The 18,579-nt window shown below is 41.2% G+C and overlaps 3 protein-coding genes across 3 annotated transcripts in view; 2 read left to right on the forward strand and 1 right to left on the reverse strand.

Moving 5' to 3' along the window:
• Positions 1–11,380, forward strand: part of clstn2a (calsyntenin 2a) — a 195,724-nt gene extending 184,344 nt beyond the window's left edge. Inside the window, exons 11-18 of the mRNA XM_082512396.1 lie at positions 1,799–1,965; positions 2,235–2,383; positions 6,979–7,184; positions 7,374–7,541; positions 7,765–7,910; positions 8,025–8,145; positions 9,016–9,206; positions 9,374–11,380. Of these exons, the coding sequence (XP_082368522.1) occupies positions 1,799–1,965; positions 2,235–2,383; positions 6,979–7,184; positions 7,374–7,541; positions 7,765–7,910; positions 8,025–8,145; positions 9,016–9,206; positions 9,374–9,589 (1,364 nt within the window). The 3' untranslated portion in view covers positions 9,590–11,380. The remainder of the gene's footprint in view (positions 1–1,798; positions 1,966–2,234; positions 2,384–6,978; positions 7,185–7,373; positions 7,542–7,764; positions 7,911–8,024; positions 8,146–9,015; positions 9,207–9,373) is intronic.
• Positions 1–18,579, forward strand: part of LOC309693307 (GTPase IMAP family member 6) — a 192,516-nt gene that overhangs the window by 143,823 nt on the left and 30,114 nt on the right. The window lies entirely within an intron of this gene.
• LOC309693645 (zinc finger MYM-type protein 1-like) lies at positions 13,978–16,438 on the reverse strand. Its single transcript, XM_082513066.1, has 3 exons — positions 16,266–16,438; positions 15,961–16,014; positions 13,978–15,532 (listed from the first exon to the last, which is right to left on the reverse strand). The coding sequence occupies exons 1-3, from the start codon at positions 16,290–16,292 to the stop codon at positions 14,093–14,095; spliced, it is 1,521 nt and encodes a 506-aa protein (XP_082369192.1). The 5' UTR covers positions 16,293–16,438; the 3' UTR covers positions 13,978–14,092.

Below are 18,579 nucleotides of genomic sequence, written 5' to 3' on the forward strand. Positions count from 1 at the left end.
ATTTTTTCATGTGAAACATTAGTGTAGAATTGTGATAACTGGGGAATAATTTTAAGTGTTTTTTCATCTATGTCATCTATAAAAAATTGAACACTAATGATTCAGCCTGTTTGTTTTTGGACTAAAGTCTGAGGTAGCACAGCACACAGACATATAAGACATCCAGATCAATCAAAGGTTTATTGATTTGGTTGTCGTTAGGTTAATTGAAACAAAATCTATAAGTTTAAGCATGTCTGCTTTCATTTAACTTATTCAACTAACCTTCTACCTTCAAAGATAAAGTCAGAACATCGTGTCATACAGACCTCCTCTTACACATACCAACAATACATTTTCTGTTACAATATGTGATGCAGGAACTGCTGCTGAGCATTCTCTCTCAGCTCCACATGTATACACCCTTGTATGATTCACACTGACTGAGCTGAGGGAGTAGATGCCTGCAGCCCTGTGCAGGCCATCTAGTTCTGAATATCATCTGCAGTGTCTGTCTACAATTCCCCCGAGCGCCTCTGTACAGAATAGCTCTGTCCCAGGAGAACCTCCTAGCTCTGCTAAATGAGTGAGCAACTTTAAATAACAAAACTGCTGAGTCAGTATTCTGCAATGCTAAAAAGTTATATTCAGTTGGAAACGAAAAGGGGGGGAAGCACTGAATAAGAAGCACCAGTAGAGGACCACTTCATACATACACTGTTTTTGTCTGGGTTAATAAACAAGTTAAGTCATTTTCCCAGATAAAATAAAATCAATATGTTTCAGTAAAAATAATAATGATCAAATTCTAGAACTGGAAATTCAATTATTCAATTCAATTAAAGACTGTGTAAATATTTCATTGCTACTGTGACATACTTGTTTGTGACACTCGGTTTATTATGAACTACAAATAGAGCGACATCCACCATTTTTGCATTACTCTAAGAGGAGCTGTCACCTTTTACGAGAATTTTCAAACACGTAAGCCATAACTGGCCTGAAAGACTCAGGCAGGAAGTAATTTACCTTAAGGGGGGGGTTAGACCTGTATGGAAATTACACCTGTCATAAGAAGTGGTAAAATTGTACCACGGGGCAGAGCTGACAGGAAAATCTGCTACGCTCTCCATATGAAAAAAGTGCACTCTTAAGAAGATGTCAGGGCTTGACAGACCTCCACAGCCTGTACTGCTGTGATACCTTTTACACAGAGGACTGTGCCAAGGTGTTGGCTTCCACTTACTGGTTTTATTTAGCTTATATGAATGGTTAGTTTGTATTTCCCACCGGCTGTGGCAGTTGCAGAACATTTTAGGTCAAACTCACACTACCATCTGTCAAAGTCATAAATCCAATGTGACAAGCTGTCAAAATCAGCTGTTCTGTTGCGTCCTGCGATGTTTCCTTGAATACTGCAGACTATATTCTGTAGGTCATGATGTCTGCTTTTCTTGCTTATCTAGAGTGTACAGCACTTAATGTATGTGTACATTTCACATCCCTAACCTAAAAATTTGTACCTAAACCTATTTAAACACCTATTTAAAGAGCAATGTTACTTTCAAAGTAATCAAAGTACTTTTTTTCATGCTGGCGCTGATGTAATTTTTTTTCATGTTTTTCTTTTAATCTAAAAGTTTGAGAGAAATAGCTCTCCATGGTTTCTGTATATTTCCTTAGAAAAGCACACACATTTTCAGTATTTTAGCCCCTTTTTCACTTAGCTTTCTTCTCCATATTGTTACGTCTGTACTTTCCTCTTCTTTTCTCTTCTTTCTCCTCTCATACATCATATATCTTCTCTCTTCCCCACTAGGTGGTGAGGTAGCAACCCCAAGGTTCACTCAGTATTTCCGTGGTAGCCTGTCGGGTCTGACGATCCGACCGGGTCGCATCGAAACCCAGAAGGTTATCTCCTGTTTGCAGGCTTGCAAAGAAGGTCTTGATATTAACTCCCTTGAAAGCCTCGCTAAGGACATAAAGGTGCGTGGAAAAAATGGATTCATTCAACTTATTTCTCCGCAGTAACAGCCAACTGCATTTGCATTGGTCTAAAAGGAAGAAGGAAAGCACCATAACTTATTTATGTGCCGCTTTTAAGTTAAAGCGCTTTCATTTCCATCTCTGGAATATAATGGAGTTGAATTTAAGACGTCCACATCTACATGCTTTTTCATAAAACCTCCACTCATCATCTTATTGATTTACTTTTGAATCTGAATGAGAACAAGTCGTTTGTTGGTTTTTCCCAGTTTCATTTTAACCCGGCCCAGTCTGTGCTGGTGGTGGAAGGAGAAGATGTGGACAGCATCAACACGGCCATGACCAAGGTCTCCTACATCAATTCTCGCCAGTTCCCCACACCAGGCCTCCGACGGCTGCATATCACCACTACAGTACAGTGAGTGCACATTTACTCTGACAGTGCGTTTTTATCTCAGCTATTTAAGAGACGAAACACACGCCATGGCTTTTAAACATCCAGCTTTCGCGCACCTGTTCATAACTGAGGAGCTCAGCTTTGGAGCAGCTCTGCTGGAAGTACTGTGAGTTAACATCTTGCTCAGGGGTGCATTGACTTTGAGAGACTGGTACTCGCTGTGCAAGCACGCACACATCTTGTGGAAATCTCGTGGGACCAGATTTATTCATGGAGGAGGAATACTCAGGATGTTTTGTGCACAAACATTTACTGGAGACATAAAACAGCCTGTCATAACATAAAGCATTAAATCTTGTCCTGAGATGTCTTCATGTATAGTGATTTGGTCATTAGCTTAGCTTCCTGCAGTGGAAATCACACCTCTGTAGTTTTCAGTACACAGGCTATATAATTATTAGCTAGATAACATACTGGAGTATGTCACCCCACATTAGCCTAATGAGCTTATCCCAGCTGCAATGGGGAAAAGGAAAATATTCATGCAAGCACTGAAGGAACAAGCAAACTCATCACTAAAAGGCATGAGCTGACCAGCATGTTCGAACCTAAAACCTTTCTACCCAAAAGCAAACCACAGCATCAACACGCCGCCCGCCCCCCTGCAACTGTTAAAATTAGATAGCCGTCCTTACATTCAGTGTGTAATGGAGCGATTTAGGGACCTGTTTGATGTGCAGAACAGCTGCACATTTAATGCTTCTGCGTTTTGTTTTCTTTTTTAATTTCTGCCTGTTTCTTTAGACATTAAGATTTAAACTCTTTCTGACATTTTAATGTTTGTGAAAATCCCCAGAAATCTAACGTGAAATGTTTAAAGAAGGTGGTCAGCATAAGATGGGTAGTGGTCACAGGCAATGCAAACAGCTACAAACAGAAACAGTGGTGAGCAAAGCAGCTGCCAGAGCCGAGCTCTCAGTGAGATGGCGTAGGGTGGATCATTAGTGTAAAAACTATTAAACCAATAAGCAGGCCAGCTGTCCCTGGTGATTGCAAAGACCATATTGCTAGAGTCTATTTTGTTATGTTTTCCCTCTTCTCTCTCCCTCTCTCTTCTTGTGCTTCTATCTCTGCCTTTGATTTGATTTGACTTGATTAAATTGACTTTGTTCACTAGTAGCAGCAGCACTTCAGGATGATGATGCCAGTCACTCAACCTGCCACTCTTTCAAGTACTTGTCCAGAAATCTCCTGCATGTTATTATTTCCCAGTACTGCAAACAGACAAACGTGTTCATGAATTTGGATTCATATTCGGTTGGCTTTTGGTGAGCTGATATTTTCTATATTTTCACCACTAGACCGAAACCTTACATTATATATTAAATGTAGTTGATGGAATAGACAAGTAGTAGGCTGATTATTTATTTTCCCGTGCATAGACCAAGACAGATGATGTGTACCTGTATGATATATATATAGTGTGCATGCACCGCCAACTGTTAACTGTTAACAAACTAAAAAAGATACAACTGAGGGTTTTGTTAAACAAATTCACAGAGAATTCACTTTCTCTTTCCCTTTGAGACGAAACATTCAAATAATCTTTTTTTATCTTGTGCGATAATGAATGTCTTTTTTTAAGATTTCAGTGGTAATTGTAAGTGGCACCCATGTTTGAATTACTACTTTGAGACTAACTCATTCCTGCGTTTCTTATCGGATCATTATTACATCCCAGTACTGATATGGATTTCCTCTACGGGGCTCATGTCTGACCCGATCTGCCTCAAAGCACTAAGCTGTAGCACATTGAATGCAACATGCTTGATTGCATATATAGATATTGCTTACTGTCCCAGAGAGAGAGACTTGTGTCTAGCTTGAGTGCTTGGTACATGTTCACGTGTCTTACGTCTTGTCTCCACAGCCATGCAGCACCTGTTCGTTTGTTGAGCAGCAAACGCAGGCGGGTCAAATCAGCTTCGTGCTGGTCGATAAAGTGAGGCGAGCTCCAGGAGCAACAATAGAGGCTGTCTGACTCTGACAACACTTCACTGCGCTCCTCGAGATAACGGCAGATAGATCCGCCTTTGCACTCAGCAGATATGTTGAATCCGCAGTCCGTGAATAGGGAAAAAAACAACAATATGTAGTCACATAACACATACAGTGTTCAGAAAATTCTTTAAGACGTTGTGTTGTTTTAAAGCCGCGGGTGTTTGCTCCATGTCACAAGCCCTGTCTGGCAGCATAAGTAGCTTATCAACATTTTCTTGGGCCATATCCATCTTTAAAATATTGCCTGTACAACAGGTACAAAAACACCTGATATGTGTAGTTAAATTAAAAATGATGTTGGACAGGGGTGTAAAGTTCTGAGATTTCTGGCACCCTTTTGTTAGCATCCACGAGTTGGACTGTGTCCATCTTGGAGGCTGCTTCTTGAAGGGTGGCAACCTTGTCACGCTGACAGTGTACACACAAACAGACTGAAATAGTACTCAGCGGTTGTACCCACTGTTGTGGGAACTACCACACTGCTGTGTAGTAGTTCCCACAGCAGTGTTGTTTCCAGGACACACACACGGACAAATTTCAAAGTGATGCACTAGAGGCCATGTGGTCAAGGCAGGTAACAAGCCAAGATTGATCTGAGACCTCAAAAGCTAACATCCCCTTTTGTGGATTTCATTTCTTTATACGTACGTGGGTGTTTTTATGTGCAGGTGAGAGTTCATTGTTGCTCGCTTTCATAATCACACCGATTCAACTTAAGTCCAGTTGTAACTGGGTTTTTCTATAGTGATATAATCTACTTACAACACAATAAAACCGACATAAAAATGAAATTCACATCCTTTCATAGAATTTTTGTCCAGAATAGAAAAGATTTTCTCGTGATAAAGCGATGGAAATGATTTTTAACAGGAAAAACTGAAAGAAAATCTTTTGAATTAATATGCACTGTACATGTTTTCATAAAGCAGCTGGCCTGTTTGATGAGTGGGTAAAACAAACTCAATGGAGAATTTGGTATTCTTGCCAGTTTTTCTTTTTTGTTGCCAGCCTGTTCTGGCAATCCAACAAACCTCAGAAGTGGTAATCAATTATGATGCCTTAGTAGAAATTGATTGCACAAACAAACCACCTCAGCGGCCACTTAAAGCCCCTGAAAACGTATTTTCTAAACCAGTTTTTCGCTAAGAGGGATTGAATATGCATAAATTTCTAAGTTTGAACTGTTAGTTTTTTTCTTCATACTGGTGTGAAATGGGCAGGCACTATTAGCACTGCAGAAATCTTCTTACAGCCCCAAAATTATTATTATTGAAATTAAAATAATCTTAAAAAGCTCTAAATACATTAGCACTTAAAAAGAGGTTTTATTGCATGCAATCCTACGCAAAAGTCTAGAGCCAACCCTTTATTTCTTTATATTTCGCTAGGAAGATGGGCATGACAATGAAAAGTGCAGTGATCCAAACATACATGGGAATAAAGCATGTAGTAGTTCTTAAGCTCTTCTTTGGATGTTGGTTGCATTCGGTTTAGATGATTCTTCCTGTTTCCTCCCTTATGAATGGCTTCTTCCACTGAGACCATTTCTAGCTTTTTTTGGTGTGTGTGCCACTTCTTTTGTTTCCACTTGACACACTGCACCCCACGCCAAGATATGTCAAGCACTTGGCTAACAGCTCTTTGGAAATCACTTCATTGGTACAAAAAATACGATTTTATTTCAGACTGTGTTGACATTTTTTGTAGAGTCGACTAAACAAATGGCAACAAAATATGTGTTTGTGTCAGGCTGCTAGTAACAAAGTGCCCAAAGATGCAATTTAAATTGTTTCTTTACTAAGTTGTCTATTACAACACTGGGTCATCCCTTGAGTTTGGTACCTTTGTATAAGGACTGAAAATGAGTGAAAAAGCAGCCAACGTCCAAAGAAAAACTTTGAAAGACCTTCGGAAAGCCTTAAAGTTTGAAGTAAAATATAAAGAAATGAGGGGTGCCTTGAAACTTCTTCACAGTAACATCAGAAGTGAAATGTTGTAGGGGTAAATTTGAAGGAAGAGTACATGAAGAGTATTTTCAAGGATGATGAGATTGAAGCTGGAAATTGAAGGAGTGATATTGAACGCTATCAGTGTGTGTGTGCCCTCAGAAATGTATTTCAGATACATTTTTTCTTATCTAGCCCTAAAGGTTTAGGCCTTTAAAACATATTTTCTCAACATCATGAACACAAAAACAATATTTTCAACCAAACCTAGCACTGTTTATGGTTTAAGATTTTTATTTTTGCTATTTTACTGTTAGCCTGCTGTGCTTATAGGTTTGCAGTGTGTGAGGTTCAGTTGGAATAAAGAAATGTCCCTGTCGCTCCCTGAGCCTTTAATTCAGAGCTGCGGTACTTAAATTATACAAAAGCAAATACGCCGCAGTGAAATCAAGAGACGTAAGCAGTGAGGCAGCAACACAGGTGCTGTCCTACCCTGTAACCTTTTCTTCTCCTCTTCTCTGTGTGTGTGTGTGTGTGTGTGTGTGTGTGTGTGTGTGTGTGTGTGTGTGTGTGTGTGTGTGTGTGTGTGTGTGTGTGTGTGTGTGTCAGGTGTTTCGGAGAGGACACATGTCTCTCCATCCCAGACATCAAGGCAGTAGTTATGGTGCTGCCGCCCAGTGAACCGAGAATCACCATTGCTGGATCTAATCGACTCGTCAGGCCTGCCAGCGACCTCCGGGGCCCGCTGGGTGTGGCACCTTTCAAAGAGCTTCACATCACAAGCACAGTAATGAAGGGAGATGGCTTCGGTGGACGTGAGTGGGCTGTTATAGATGCTCTCAGCTTATATGTGCATCTTAATGATGCTTTAGTTAATTTACAATCATCTTTTGCTTTTCTTTCTGTTGAGGTGTTTTATATTCGACCATATATGTGTTGGATATTTGACATCTTATCATTTCAAACACTTTCACACTTGTGCGATTTTGTGTGCGTGCATGCAGCCCGCAGGCCAGGAGTGATGGAGGTAATGCACAATCTGGACTACTGTGATGTTCTGGTAATTGGAGAAGAACTGAATCCAGACAGAGAAAGTCTAGAGATTCAACACAGTGCTCTGCTGGGAAAACACCTTGATGCCACCAACTCCACCTCTGGAATATCAATTTATGGTAGGCTGTGTGACCTTCTGCAGTCTCATCTTAGGGAAAAATCTGGAAAATGGCGTGCCCTTTAATCAGCAGTCAGACGATCATACATTAAGAAAGATGTAAAGTTCCCTGAGACATGTCCCTGTCGTTTAATTACAGGCTTATTTATGTCGCCAATATGCAGTTCTGCTTCATGACATGTGTTGGATATTAATAAGGCATAAATCTTTTTCTGTGTTACAAGGTGTGGACTCCATGGCTCACTATGAGCAGGCACTGAGGCAAGTGCGCTACAGGAACTGGCGACCAGCCAATCTGAGTGAGAGGAGGTTCAGACTCACCTGTTCGGAGCTCAACGGTCGCTACACCAGCAACGAGTTCAATTTGGAGGTGAGTTTGATATATATACATTCTTATCTACCAAGTGTCTCTGTCTTATTTTTATGGTTTATTTGTTTTATCTTTCAATGTTACCCTGTTTCGTCTTCTATTTGTTCTGCATAGGTCAGTGTTCTTCACCACTCGGCACCTGTGGAGCACGCCAATCACATGGCTGTCCAGCCCCAGTACATGAGACCCGTCCATCACCCACTCATGATGCACTCGCTCAACTCTCACATGTCAGGTAAGACACAAATAGAGTCCAGTTCATTTATAAAGCGCTGGTCCTTAACAACGGTCGCCTGTGGGTGACTGTTTCTCAGGAGGTAGAGCAGGTCGTGTACTAATTGAAAGGTTGGTGGTTTGATTAAAGTAGTGAACACTCATTTGCTGCTGATGTGTTCACTGGAGTGAGAATGTGTGCCGATGTGAGATAGATGGAAAGCACTTAGATATAGAAAAATACTTGTGTGAATGAGACATGCTGTATTTTATCCTGTCCTGGAAGAAAGGATAAAAGCTGAGCAGTAGTTGGTCACTGTGGAAAGGAAGAACTCGCTTTAAACAAGAGATGTTTTCCAACCAGGGAATAAGGTTCCCCCGTGAGGTACTTCTGCGTGAGCTGGGGGGGAGGACATGGACACAATAGCTAAACTAATCTGAAAACAACTGATTGAAAGCTTTGATCAGGAAGGTAGCTTAATGTAAAAACTAACAGTTGGAATATAGCTAAAAGTATAAAAACCAAGTGTTTGATAAATGTACGCAAGCTAGCTAACTGTGTTGTTTAACAAAGAAGATACATAAGATAGATAACATAACAGTAAATAAACAGTTGAATAGCAAAATTGTACATTCAGTCACTACTGTGGCCCCACTGCAATTTCTAATTTATGATTCTAATGAGCATTTAGTTTACTTGTACTCTGTTACTCCGATGTAAAGCATTTTCATTCGTTTTTTACAGGATCGTTAGAGGGAAGGGAAACGATGAGTATCATAGGAAACCACTGTTATTATTATTATTGTGTGTGTGTGTGTGTGTGTGTGTGTGTGTGTGTGTGTGTGTGTGTGTGTGTGTATGCATAATTACTTTAATCACTGTTTTTTACAGGATCGGCACCTCCTGCAGCCACAGTTGTTATCGTGGTTTGTATCGCAGCACTGGTAGTGATCGTGGTTATTGGAGTCTACAGGATCCACGCCACACATCAGGAAGGGTCGAGAGAGGACGAAGATGAGGTCAAAGATGCTGAGGAAGAGTGGGACAACTCTGCGCTCACCATCACTGTCAACCCCATGGAGGTAACTCTGAAAGATGTGGTTTAGCATTTAATGCCATTATCAGGGTATTTTCTTTAGAAGAAGGACAGAGTGGAAGACTGAAGATAATGTCCACAGTACTTGTTAACAGTATGAACGTACCTGCAGTTGTGTCGTTTATACGCTGATTTTTGTTTGTTGTTCTCTAGAACATAGGAGGACCTCAGGCTCTGGGTGATGAGGTAAGGCAAGAAGAACATGAGGAGGAGGAAGAAGAGGAGGAGGAAGAGCTGGTGGGAGGAGTGACAAGTGTTGAGTCGGAGAACAGCGATGAAGAGGAAGATGATGATGAAGGGAGAGAAGCTGCTAAAGAGAGAAAGCAGAAGGGGAAACTCGGATGGGACAGTTCCTCCATAACATACTGATCACGAACATGTAAACATTAACACATATGTGCACAAACACACGCTCATGCACATTCTCATCGGACACACACATAAAAATACACAGCACACACGTATCAACCAGACATTCCTTCATGCTCTGTAAAGGTATACACACACACACACACTCTGATGAAATAATTTACAATCTGTTGCTGGAAAATACTCTTCGAATCTTCCCATGTTGTCATTTTTAATGTAACATCTCCCCCTGCTGGACGCAGTCAAACATGGCGTATGACTGAATGGAAATCGTTGTCTGTGTGTGCATCATTATTCACGTCACAACCAGTAAAGCAGAGAAAAATATGTCAAACAAGCACAGTCGAGTCATTTATTATGTGGGCACATTATAAATTCAGTCCCAAACTCTGAGCCACGAGCCAGATCTTAAATGATGTGACACTGATACGAAACACAAGCTTAAAATTGACTTTTATCCCAGTGTTCAGTATGTGTATCGTATCCTCCGTTACTTTTAAATCTTTTATCCATCAAACTGATTGTTTTTATCAATTTAACAGCAAGGTCTATCCATCTACGCATCAGCTAGTTCATGTATCTGTAACATCTTTACGTAGAATTCCCATGGCCCTGATAGTAGGTATGACATAGCTGTGCTCTCTCTGTGTTTCCTCTCTTCTCAACCACAACACGTTTATGTCCTTAAAGTCTGTGGTTCTGTGGCCTGGACACTAAAGAGAAACATTCCACATTTGTCCTGATTTACTGCATGTACAGAACAAAGTAGAAATATCAATTTTTAAACGGAATCTTTCATCTTTGAGTTCCTTGGATTATCTTGAAGCTAAAACAGTCACTTTTCCATTAGCTTAGAAGCTGATTGTTTGCATCTGTGTGTGTGTGTGCCAGATCTATCCGTGCTGTGGCCCAAATGTTTACTGTTTAGGAGTAGCTAACTTTGGTTTTTACTCAGCACATGCAGTGATACAGAAATGTTGCAGTTTGCCACTATGACCCCATGTTTCCTTTGGTTTTATCCATAGTAAAGGGAGTCCTCTATGCAATTATGGACCTACCATAAAGGATCGGTGCACAGAAACAGGGGTACTCCAGATATAAGAGACAGATATAGAATTGATGCAGAACAGGCTATAATATCCTGACTTTAGTGCCTAGTATTGATCATTTTCCAGAAACAATATACATTGCACCTCCCATCTATCAGTCAGTAGCATCTCATCTTAGACCTGCCGGTTTCACAAACACCTAACTTGTCACGAGTTTATCTAGTTAGACTTGTCTCAGAGTCAGGCCGCTGTGATGTCTAATGTTGTGTACAGCGTCCTTGAGCAAATAAAATAGCTTTTGATGCCAACAATTTATAATGAGTTATATACTGTAGGATCTCGCCTTTAGCAAAACCAACAAAGTAGGATTTTCTTTCCTATTTTGTTCAGTTGCAACAGGCGCGTCTGTGAAACTGGCTGCAGAAGTCCACATCTGCAGCTTGTAACACAGGCTTTCATGTCAAAGCAAAGGACACCCACAGATATCAGCGTGCTGTTTTTATCCCTCATGTAAAGGAAAGTAAATTCATTGTGCAAAGTTGTCGGAGCGCCCGTTTGAAGTCGTGCGTAGATGTTGACAGAAACGGTGGTAAATTTAGGAGAAAAGAAGCAGCGCTTATACAGTATATCCACATTCCTGCACAACTTCACCACAGCTACAAGAAGAAGTGGATACTTCACTTACAGTCATTCCTCTTTGTACCGGCGTCATTACTGATTAACACTCACTCTGACAAAATTAAATTCCAGTTTGTTTAAAAGCTAAAAGAAACCGTGACATTCCCATCTCTGCTCACAGGAAAGCACCGGTCACACGTTCGTGTGTGGACAGTATCTATGACGACCTCTCTCACTGAGCTCTCTGATACTATGTGTCCTGCTCACCTGTCCCTCCTTCTGTTGGCCTGTGGTTGTGATGTCATCATTGTGAAATAACTGCCTTGTTTCCTTTTTCCCTCCCTCTTTGTCATAATATGCTTCTGAAGATTAAAGATTAAAAAAAGGTTCTTTTACATATAATAACAAACCCTGTAAAAATGTTCAAGACACTTATTTTATATATCAGTTTCTTTTTCTTTTTGTAAACTCTGTGGTTGGGATTTCTCTCTCTTTAGTGGTCATCCCACTGCTTCCTGTATATTGACCAATAAAGACTTGTTTTAGACTCTACAAAGCTCTCCTTCCTGTCTCTACGCTATACACCTGACCTGATGTGCACTGTGTGTGCGCATGCGTGTGCGCGTGTGTGTGTGTCGAGCAGCTTATAAATTGAATAATTAATGAGCTGTCATTGTAGGTGTTGGCCAGCTGCATGAATGCATCATGCTGGAGCTGGCTGCCTGTGTGTTTCATTTGTTTTCATTACAGGCTTACACAGACAGAGGCAGGTGGGGTTCACATGGAATCACTGTGTTTATTCAAATTGCCTCTGAGCCAAAAGGAAGGAAGATGCTCTGTGTAATAGATTTTCAATCTGCAAAATGGTTCGTGCACGAGGTGAGCAGTTTGAAAACCCAGAAACAAGAGTTTTTAAAAGGTCCCAAAATAAATTGGGGGAACTTTGAATTTTCAATCACTTACCTGCATCTTCTGTTTTTTGGAGGGGGGACAATCCTGAAATGATCCTTGTCTTCATCCCTTAAAATAATCACTGGACTGTTTTTCATATAATTGCCCAGAACATATTGTATGTGCATAGCAGGTTATTATTAGCAAGGATTATTTCTGCATATTCAGTCGTTTTAGGACCCCACGTGCCAAAACAGCTGGGTCATACTGTGCCACAAGGTGCAGCACTCAGCTGACGCTACAACAATTTGTCAGCCTCTCTCTGTTTCTGTCAGCGGGTGCAGGTGTAATTGCAAAGACTAACCTTTATTTCCTTCATCATCATGGTGTATCCTCTATCAGACTCGTATTAGTCAAACCATTTCCTGATTCCTTTCTGTTGTTTTTCATGTTTCTGCCTTAAGCACTCTAGTTTCACCAAAGCATTGAAGCTTTTTATTGTCTAACCTTTGAGCTATTTGCCCGTTTTTGTTTAAATTTGGAGTTTCAGGTTTCACAGTTTCTATTTTCATATGCGTAGTAAAGGCACAGGCACAGTTAACAGCACACTATGATGGGACCGACTGTTTCTTCTTCACTGAACTCTTCACTCTGTGTGTTTGTATTTAATCATTACATCTAACGGGGGTCATTTGTCATTTGTTAGTTGAGGTTTTCTCTCATATTGTTGTAAGGTCTTTATCTTACACTATAAAGCACCTTGAGGTGACTGTTGTTGCGATTTGCTGCTATATAAATGAAATTGAATGTATGATCTTATAACTTTTTGGAGATTTAATCAAATATGTCATATATATCAATATCAACATGTCACAAAAGTGGTGGCACCATTATTGGGAAAACGCTTTTTCCTTTGGTCACTAGAGGGCGCTACAGCAACAAAAACAAAAGCGCCTTGCCCTAAACAGTTCGGCTTCACAGCTGCTTGTTTGATCAATTTCTTAGATTAAAATGTTTATTTGTTTTTTGTTTTGTTCTTACTTTTTCATAAAAAAAGATAAATATTAATCTAAACTCGTGTAATATTCATTTTTATTGAATTAGAAAAAGCTAAATGTTGTGGTAAAGATTCTCACTGATTGGGATAGTGTGCATTCAGTGATGCAATATTGTGCAACTGGGACATATTGAAAACACAACAGTTGTGAACAGGGGTGTCACTAGGTTTTAAGGACAGGGGGGGCTTAGCCCCCAAGAGATGCACACGACATGAACGAACGTAGTGAATGAGCACAAAATTTCACAAACAGAAAACAAAGACTGAGAAATTGTTTTCCTACTTTTTTGGACAGATTAAACATCCTAGGCCACCAATAGATCTATTGTTTTATTTCAGTCTGCTTTATAATACAGTACAACAAAAAAACAGAGGAAATGTGTTTGCTGCATCAATAACAAGAAAAAAACTGAAAATAAAAAAGTACATTTTTCTGGCTGCAATCACCAGTTACTTGGTGGGTGGAAGCATCAAAGAATGACGTCTGTTTTTAAGAGTGGCAAATCGGTCAATCACTCTGTTGTGACTCAGATGCTGAAGCGTGTCTTTTTCAATAGACATGACTGCAAGACTGTGAAGTCTTTTCTGACCCATTGTTTGACGCAGCCAGGAGTGCAGCCGACGCAGTGCACTAAAGGACCGTTCGCACGAGCAGCTGCTGACAGGCACTGTTAGGGCAACTTGGATGGTTGCCTTCAGAGAGGGAAACATGTCTGAATCAAGGAGGTTGTACACAGACAACATATTTTTGGGTGGACATCCACCCTCTGTTTTCCGGGTAAGAAAGTTTCTGGCCACCAGAACCTCCTCTTTTTTCAGGTCAAGTCTGTAGTGCTTTGCAAGTTCATTCAAGTGTGGTTCACTCAAGAAGTTCTCAGATTTAGGACTTCATGCCTGGACGCCTTTTAGCAGCCCTGCATCTACACTGCAAAATCTTTGATCAAGCTCGCCAACCATCCGATCCACACAAGGGAAAAGTAACTCTCTTTTCAATGTGTCTGAGTTGTTCAATTCAGTGCGTGAACCCACAGTTGCCTCCAGGACAAAATCCTCCATTTTCCTCTGTTTGTGCCTTGTCTTGGCACCTGGTTCAGGGATACTGTGGGTGTTACACAGGGCCTTGGTTTTCTCATACAGCTCTGTAGCAAATGCATCTGAGTGTTTGCCCTTAAGTGTGTCACACACAGCTTGTTTGCAGATAAAAGCTTCTGCCAGGTCTAAAGTCTCTTTCTGCAGGAATTTGTGGAGTCCTTCGGTTACAGACAGAATCGACTGAAACATCAGTAGTGCATAGACTGCTGAGAACTTGTAGAGCTTTGCTCTGAGACCAACAGCTATGGGGGATCCAATTGCAGATAGGCACTCCAAAATGGCAGGCAATGTCTCAAGAACTGCACTGATTGATCGCAACTGACATGCCCAGCGAGTGTTTGAAAGTTGCACAAGCTCAGTTTTTGTCAATCCAAGCTTTGCCTGAGTCTCCATGAACTTATGATGATTGACTAGGGAGGTGCTGAAGAAAGAATACACACACTCCAACAAGCTGAAAAGCTCCACAGCCTCTGGGACAGCCTTGCAAGTATTGCACAAAACCAGGTTGAGTTGATGAGCATAACAATGCACATAGATAGCCTCAGGATGGAGCCTTCTAAAATGTGCTTGTACACCTCCAGTGGAGCCACTCATAACGGCTGCACCATCATATGTTTGTGCTACACACTTAAGCTCTGCAAGACCATAGTTTTGGATCTGCTGCTGAATCTCATTTGCAATGGACTGGGCATCAAATGATTTTATCTCTGCAAGTGCAAGGAAACGCTCCTTCACTGCCCCCTCTGACACGTACCTGACACAAACAGCTAACTGCTCTGCCTTTTTATCCCTTGCCTCATCCACCATGATGGAATAGACTTTAGACTTTGTCATTTCAGATACAATGACACTAGTAACTTCCTGGGCACAACAGTCAATCATGTCATTCTGGGATGTTGGTGAGATATACTGTGCATTTGATGGGGGATTATGTTTTTGAAGAAAAGGATCAAACTCCTTCAAAAGCTCCATGCACGCAAGAAAATTCCCTCTGTTTGGGCTGTCTTCACCTTCATCATGACCACGAAAAGGGAGTCCCTGTCTCCCTAACATAGAGGTGACTGCAACAATTCGTCTGAGATACTCTCTTCTTTCGACTATCTCACTCACATTTGCAGTTGCTATCATCTGTGCAACGTTTCCCTGTTTGCTAGTTCCCTGGTAGCTTTTCCATGTAACAACACTTGAACTTGCCTGTTGACCTTTTTCTCCCTCAGCCACTCCTTCTGCCTCACCCTTCAAGATACATTAAAACATACTGAATTGTAATGTAAATTGCTAATATCATGACTTCTGCTCCCGCTCCACAGTAATTTGTTGCTCCCAAATATTTTGAAGTTACAAACATTATATTTTGAGCACGCATGTGACTAAAATGGTTGCAATTTAAAGCCCTGAAAAATATTACTAAATTACTTGAATTGAAGTAATATTAAAATAGAACCCTCAAAAATATGTGAGTCAGGCTAATTTGACTTATATACATATCTCTCTCTTTGCTCTCTCCACTTTCTAACCTTGACTCTCCTAAATAAAAGCTCAAGTTAAACAGGTCTTATATGTTGTACCGTGACTGAAATGTTTCATATTTCATATCCATATTGAGTCCCATAAAATTCTAATCAGACTGTCTCCATCACAAATGACTCCGTCCTTTGACTCACCTCTCCAGCAGACGTCTCTCCCCTCTGCCTCTCTGTGCTCCTCTGCCCTGACTCCTACAGGTTAATGGGGATGGAGTGATTATTATTATTTCCACTGATGATAACCATACCTGAATGAGCTCAGCTGGATTTTTCAGAGCTAAAACGAGTGACAGAAATTAACATTATGCTAACAATTTAACTTAGTGCGCTAGCCAGGTTTTTATTTACAAAATGGGGAGCACCTGGTTCATTATTTACATGGGACTCTCTGCTGTTAGCTGGAGCTAACTAATTGTTACTACCAGCCAGTGATGAAGACTTACTTTCTTGAAAAACTTGCGTATATCCATGATTTCTTGCCGTTTGCCACATGCACGCTAGTGTTTCTGCAGGTGTATACGAGCGGAGTGTAAAGTAGCAGTGAAAACGAGGACTGGATTTTCAGTCATGTGGATGTCCCCTGTGAACAACTGGAAGGGATTGGATAACGAAGCACTGACGCTACCTTAACAATGGAAAGCGAAAGGGACCAACCGAGTTATGATCATATTTGTGTGAATAGCGACAGGTTTATATTATTATTTCTTTAAACTCATATTCCTGCTGTGATATTCTGGATTAGGCTCTTAAAAGGATCAGGACAGAAGGACGTGGATAGGTGCCTTTATTGAACAGCAGGACATCGCACACTAACTTGTTGTTTCTTAGCGGTGCAGAAAACTACCCTTTTTTGTTGTTATATATTGGTCAACCAAGAACTAGCCCTGTAACAGGCACTTCTGTATTTTACCACTGGGGGGCAACAATTCACTCTATTACATTCCTCCCCTTTTAGATTTGTAATTGAAGTAAGCAACCCTTTAAAGAATGTATTTCATTGCCCCCACCAAAAAGAAATATTCTGTGGCCCTTACGAACAATGAACAAATGTAGCCATTACTTCCATTATTAACTCTTCACTTCTAAAATAACTGGCAGTAAATAACTAAAACATAACTCTACATTTTCAAAGATTCAGTCTCTTTGGGGGAACTCTGCGTCTCTCTGGGTATCTGCGTTCCACAGATGGGCTTTGGGTGGTTTCTGGGTTGGATACTGGTGGTTCATCGGTTGTCTGTTTAGGTGGTTCAGGAGGTAAGGAGTGTGATGTTAAAATCCCAGGTGGACTTGGTGGTATCTCTGGAACAACACTGTCCATAATCACTTCTGGCCGTCCCTCTGAAACCGGTGAAAATATAACTGGGGGTTTCTCCACAGTCTGTCTCCATGGTAACAGGTGATCCACATGTATTGTGCGTGTTCTCTGTCCCTCTTGTATCAGGTAAGTAACACTTCCCATTTTCTTCAGAACTGTTCCCTGAGTCCATTTTGTTTCCCCCCCCCTGAAGTTTCGGATACGCACAGCGTCTCCCTCCGAAAAAACACGAACAGGTTGGGTTTTGTAATCATGGTGTCGCTTCTGCTCAGACTGTTTCTGTTCAATGTGTCTGCTTAGTTCAGGTTTCAGCAGGCTGAAGCGAGTCCGGATCTGACGTTTCAGGAACAACTCTGCTGGTGTACGACCCGTTACAGTGTGCGGTGTACTGCGATACATGATAAGGAAGTTTGCCAAACGATGACTGAGTGGCAATGTGGGCTTACCATCTGCTTCCAGCACATTTTTCATCAGGGATCGTTTCAGGATTTGTACTGACCTCTCTGCTGCCCCGTTTGATGCAGGATGATAGGCAGGAACAGCTGTGTGTCTGATCCCATTTAACTCCAGAAACTGATTGAATTCCTTTGACACAAGTTGAGGTCCATTGTCTGAAACAAGCTCTTCTGGAAGTCCATATGAAGCAAATAACCCTCTCAAAACCTCAATGGTGTTGTGTGAGGTAATGGATGGCATAGGGAACACTTCCAACCATTTTGAATGACTGTCAATGACAACTAAAAAGTACTGCTTGCCTTTTTCAGCGAAATCAATGTGAATCCGTTGCCAAACTCTCTCAGGCCACTTCCACGGATGGAGTGGTGCAACGGGTGGTGACTTCTGTACAGCCTGACAGACTGAGCAGCTTTGAACCAGTTCTTGTATATCACCATCACAGCCTGGCCACCACAGGTAACTGCGAGCGAGTGCTTTCATACGACAGATACCTGGATGTTCATGATGCAGGTCTTCCAGCACTTTCTGTTGGTAAACCAGTGGAATGATGACCCGTTGTCCCCAAAGAACACATCCTTGTTCTGCTGACAGCTCGTGTCTGCGTGTAAAGTAAGGCTTAAGTGATTCGTCTTGCATATAACTTGGCCACCCATTCATGGTGTAGCTCCAGACCTTGCTGAGGATTGGATCCTTCATGGTTGCTCTCTCAATGTCTTTAGCTACTATTGGTAGCTCTTCCACATGTGAGAAATAGAAGATACTTCCCTCAGCGGCAATGTTGTCTGGCGTATTCCGAGGTAGACGTGACAATGCATCTGCATTAGCATGTTCAGCTGATCTTCTATATTCAATGTCATAATTGTATGCCATTAGAATAAGAGCCCAGCGTTGCATTCTTAGTGCAGCGAGTGTTGGGACAGCTGACTTTGGCCCTAGTATAGCCAGCAGTGGCTTATGATCTGTTATGAGGGTGAATTTCCTTCCAT

Source organism: Aulonocara stuartgranti, assembly GCF_965226115.1.
Source record: "Aulonocara stuartgranti genome assembly, chromosome: 18".
Classification (NCBI taxonomy): Eukaryota; Metazoa; Chordata; class Actinopteri; order Cichliformes; family Cichlidae; genus Aulonocara; species Aulonocara stuartgranti.

Bases quoted from the DNA above. Each gene is read 5' to 3' on its own strand.
- LOC309693645 (XM_082513066.1), bottom strand. From the start codon at position 16,292: ATGGATATACGCAAGTTTTTCAAGAAA. The intron at 16,015-16,265 runs GTAAGTCTTCAT...ATTAACCTGTAG, and splicing joins TACGCAAGTTTTTCAAGAAA to GAGTCAGGGCAGAGGAGCAC. The intron at 15,533-15,960 runs GTGAGTCAAAGG...TGTATCTTGAAG, and splicing joins GAGAGACGTCTGCTGGAGAG to GGTGAGGCAGAAGGAGTGGC.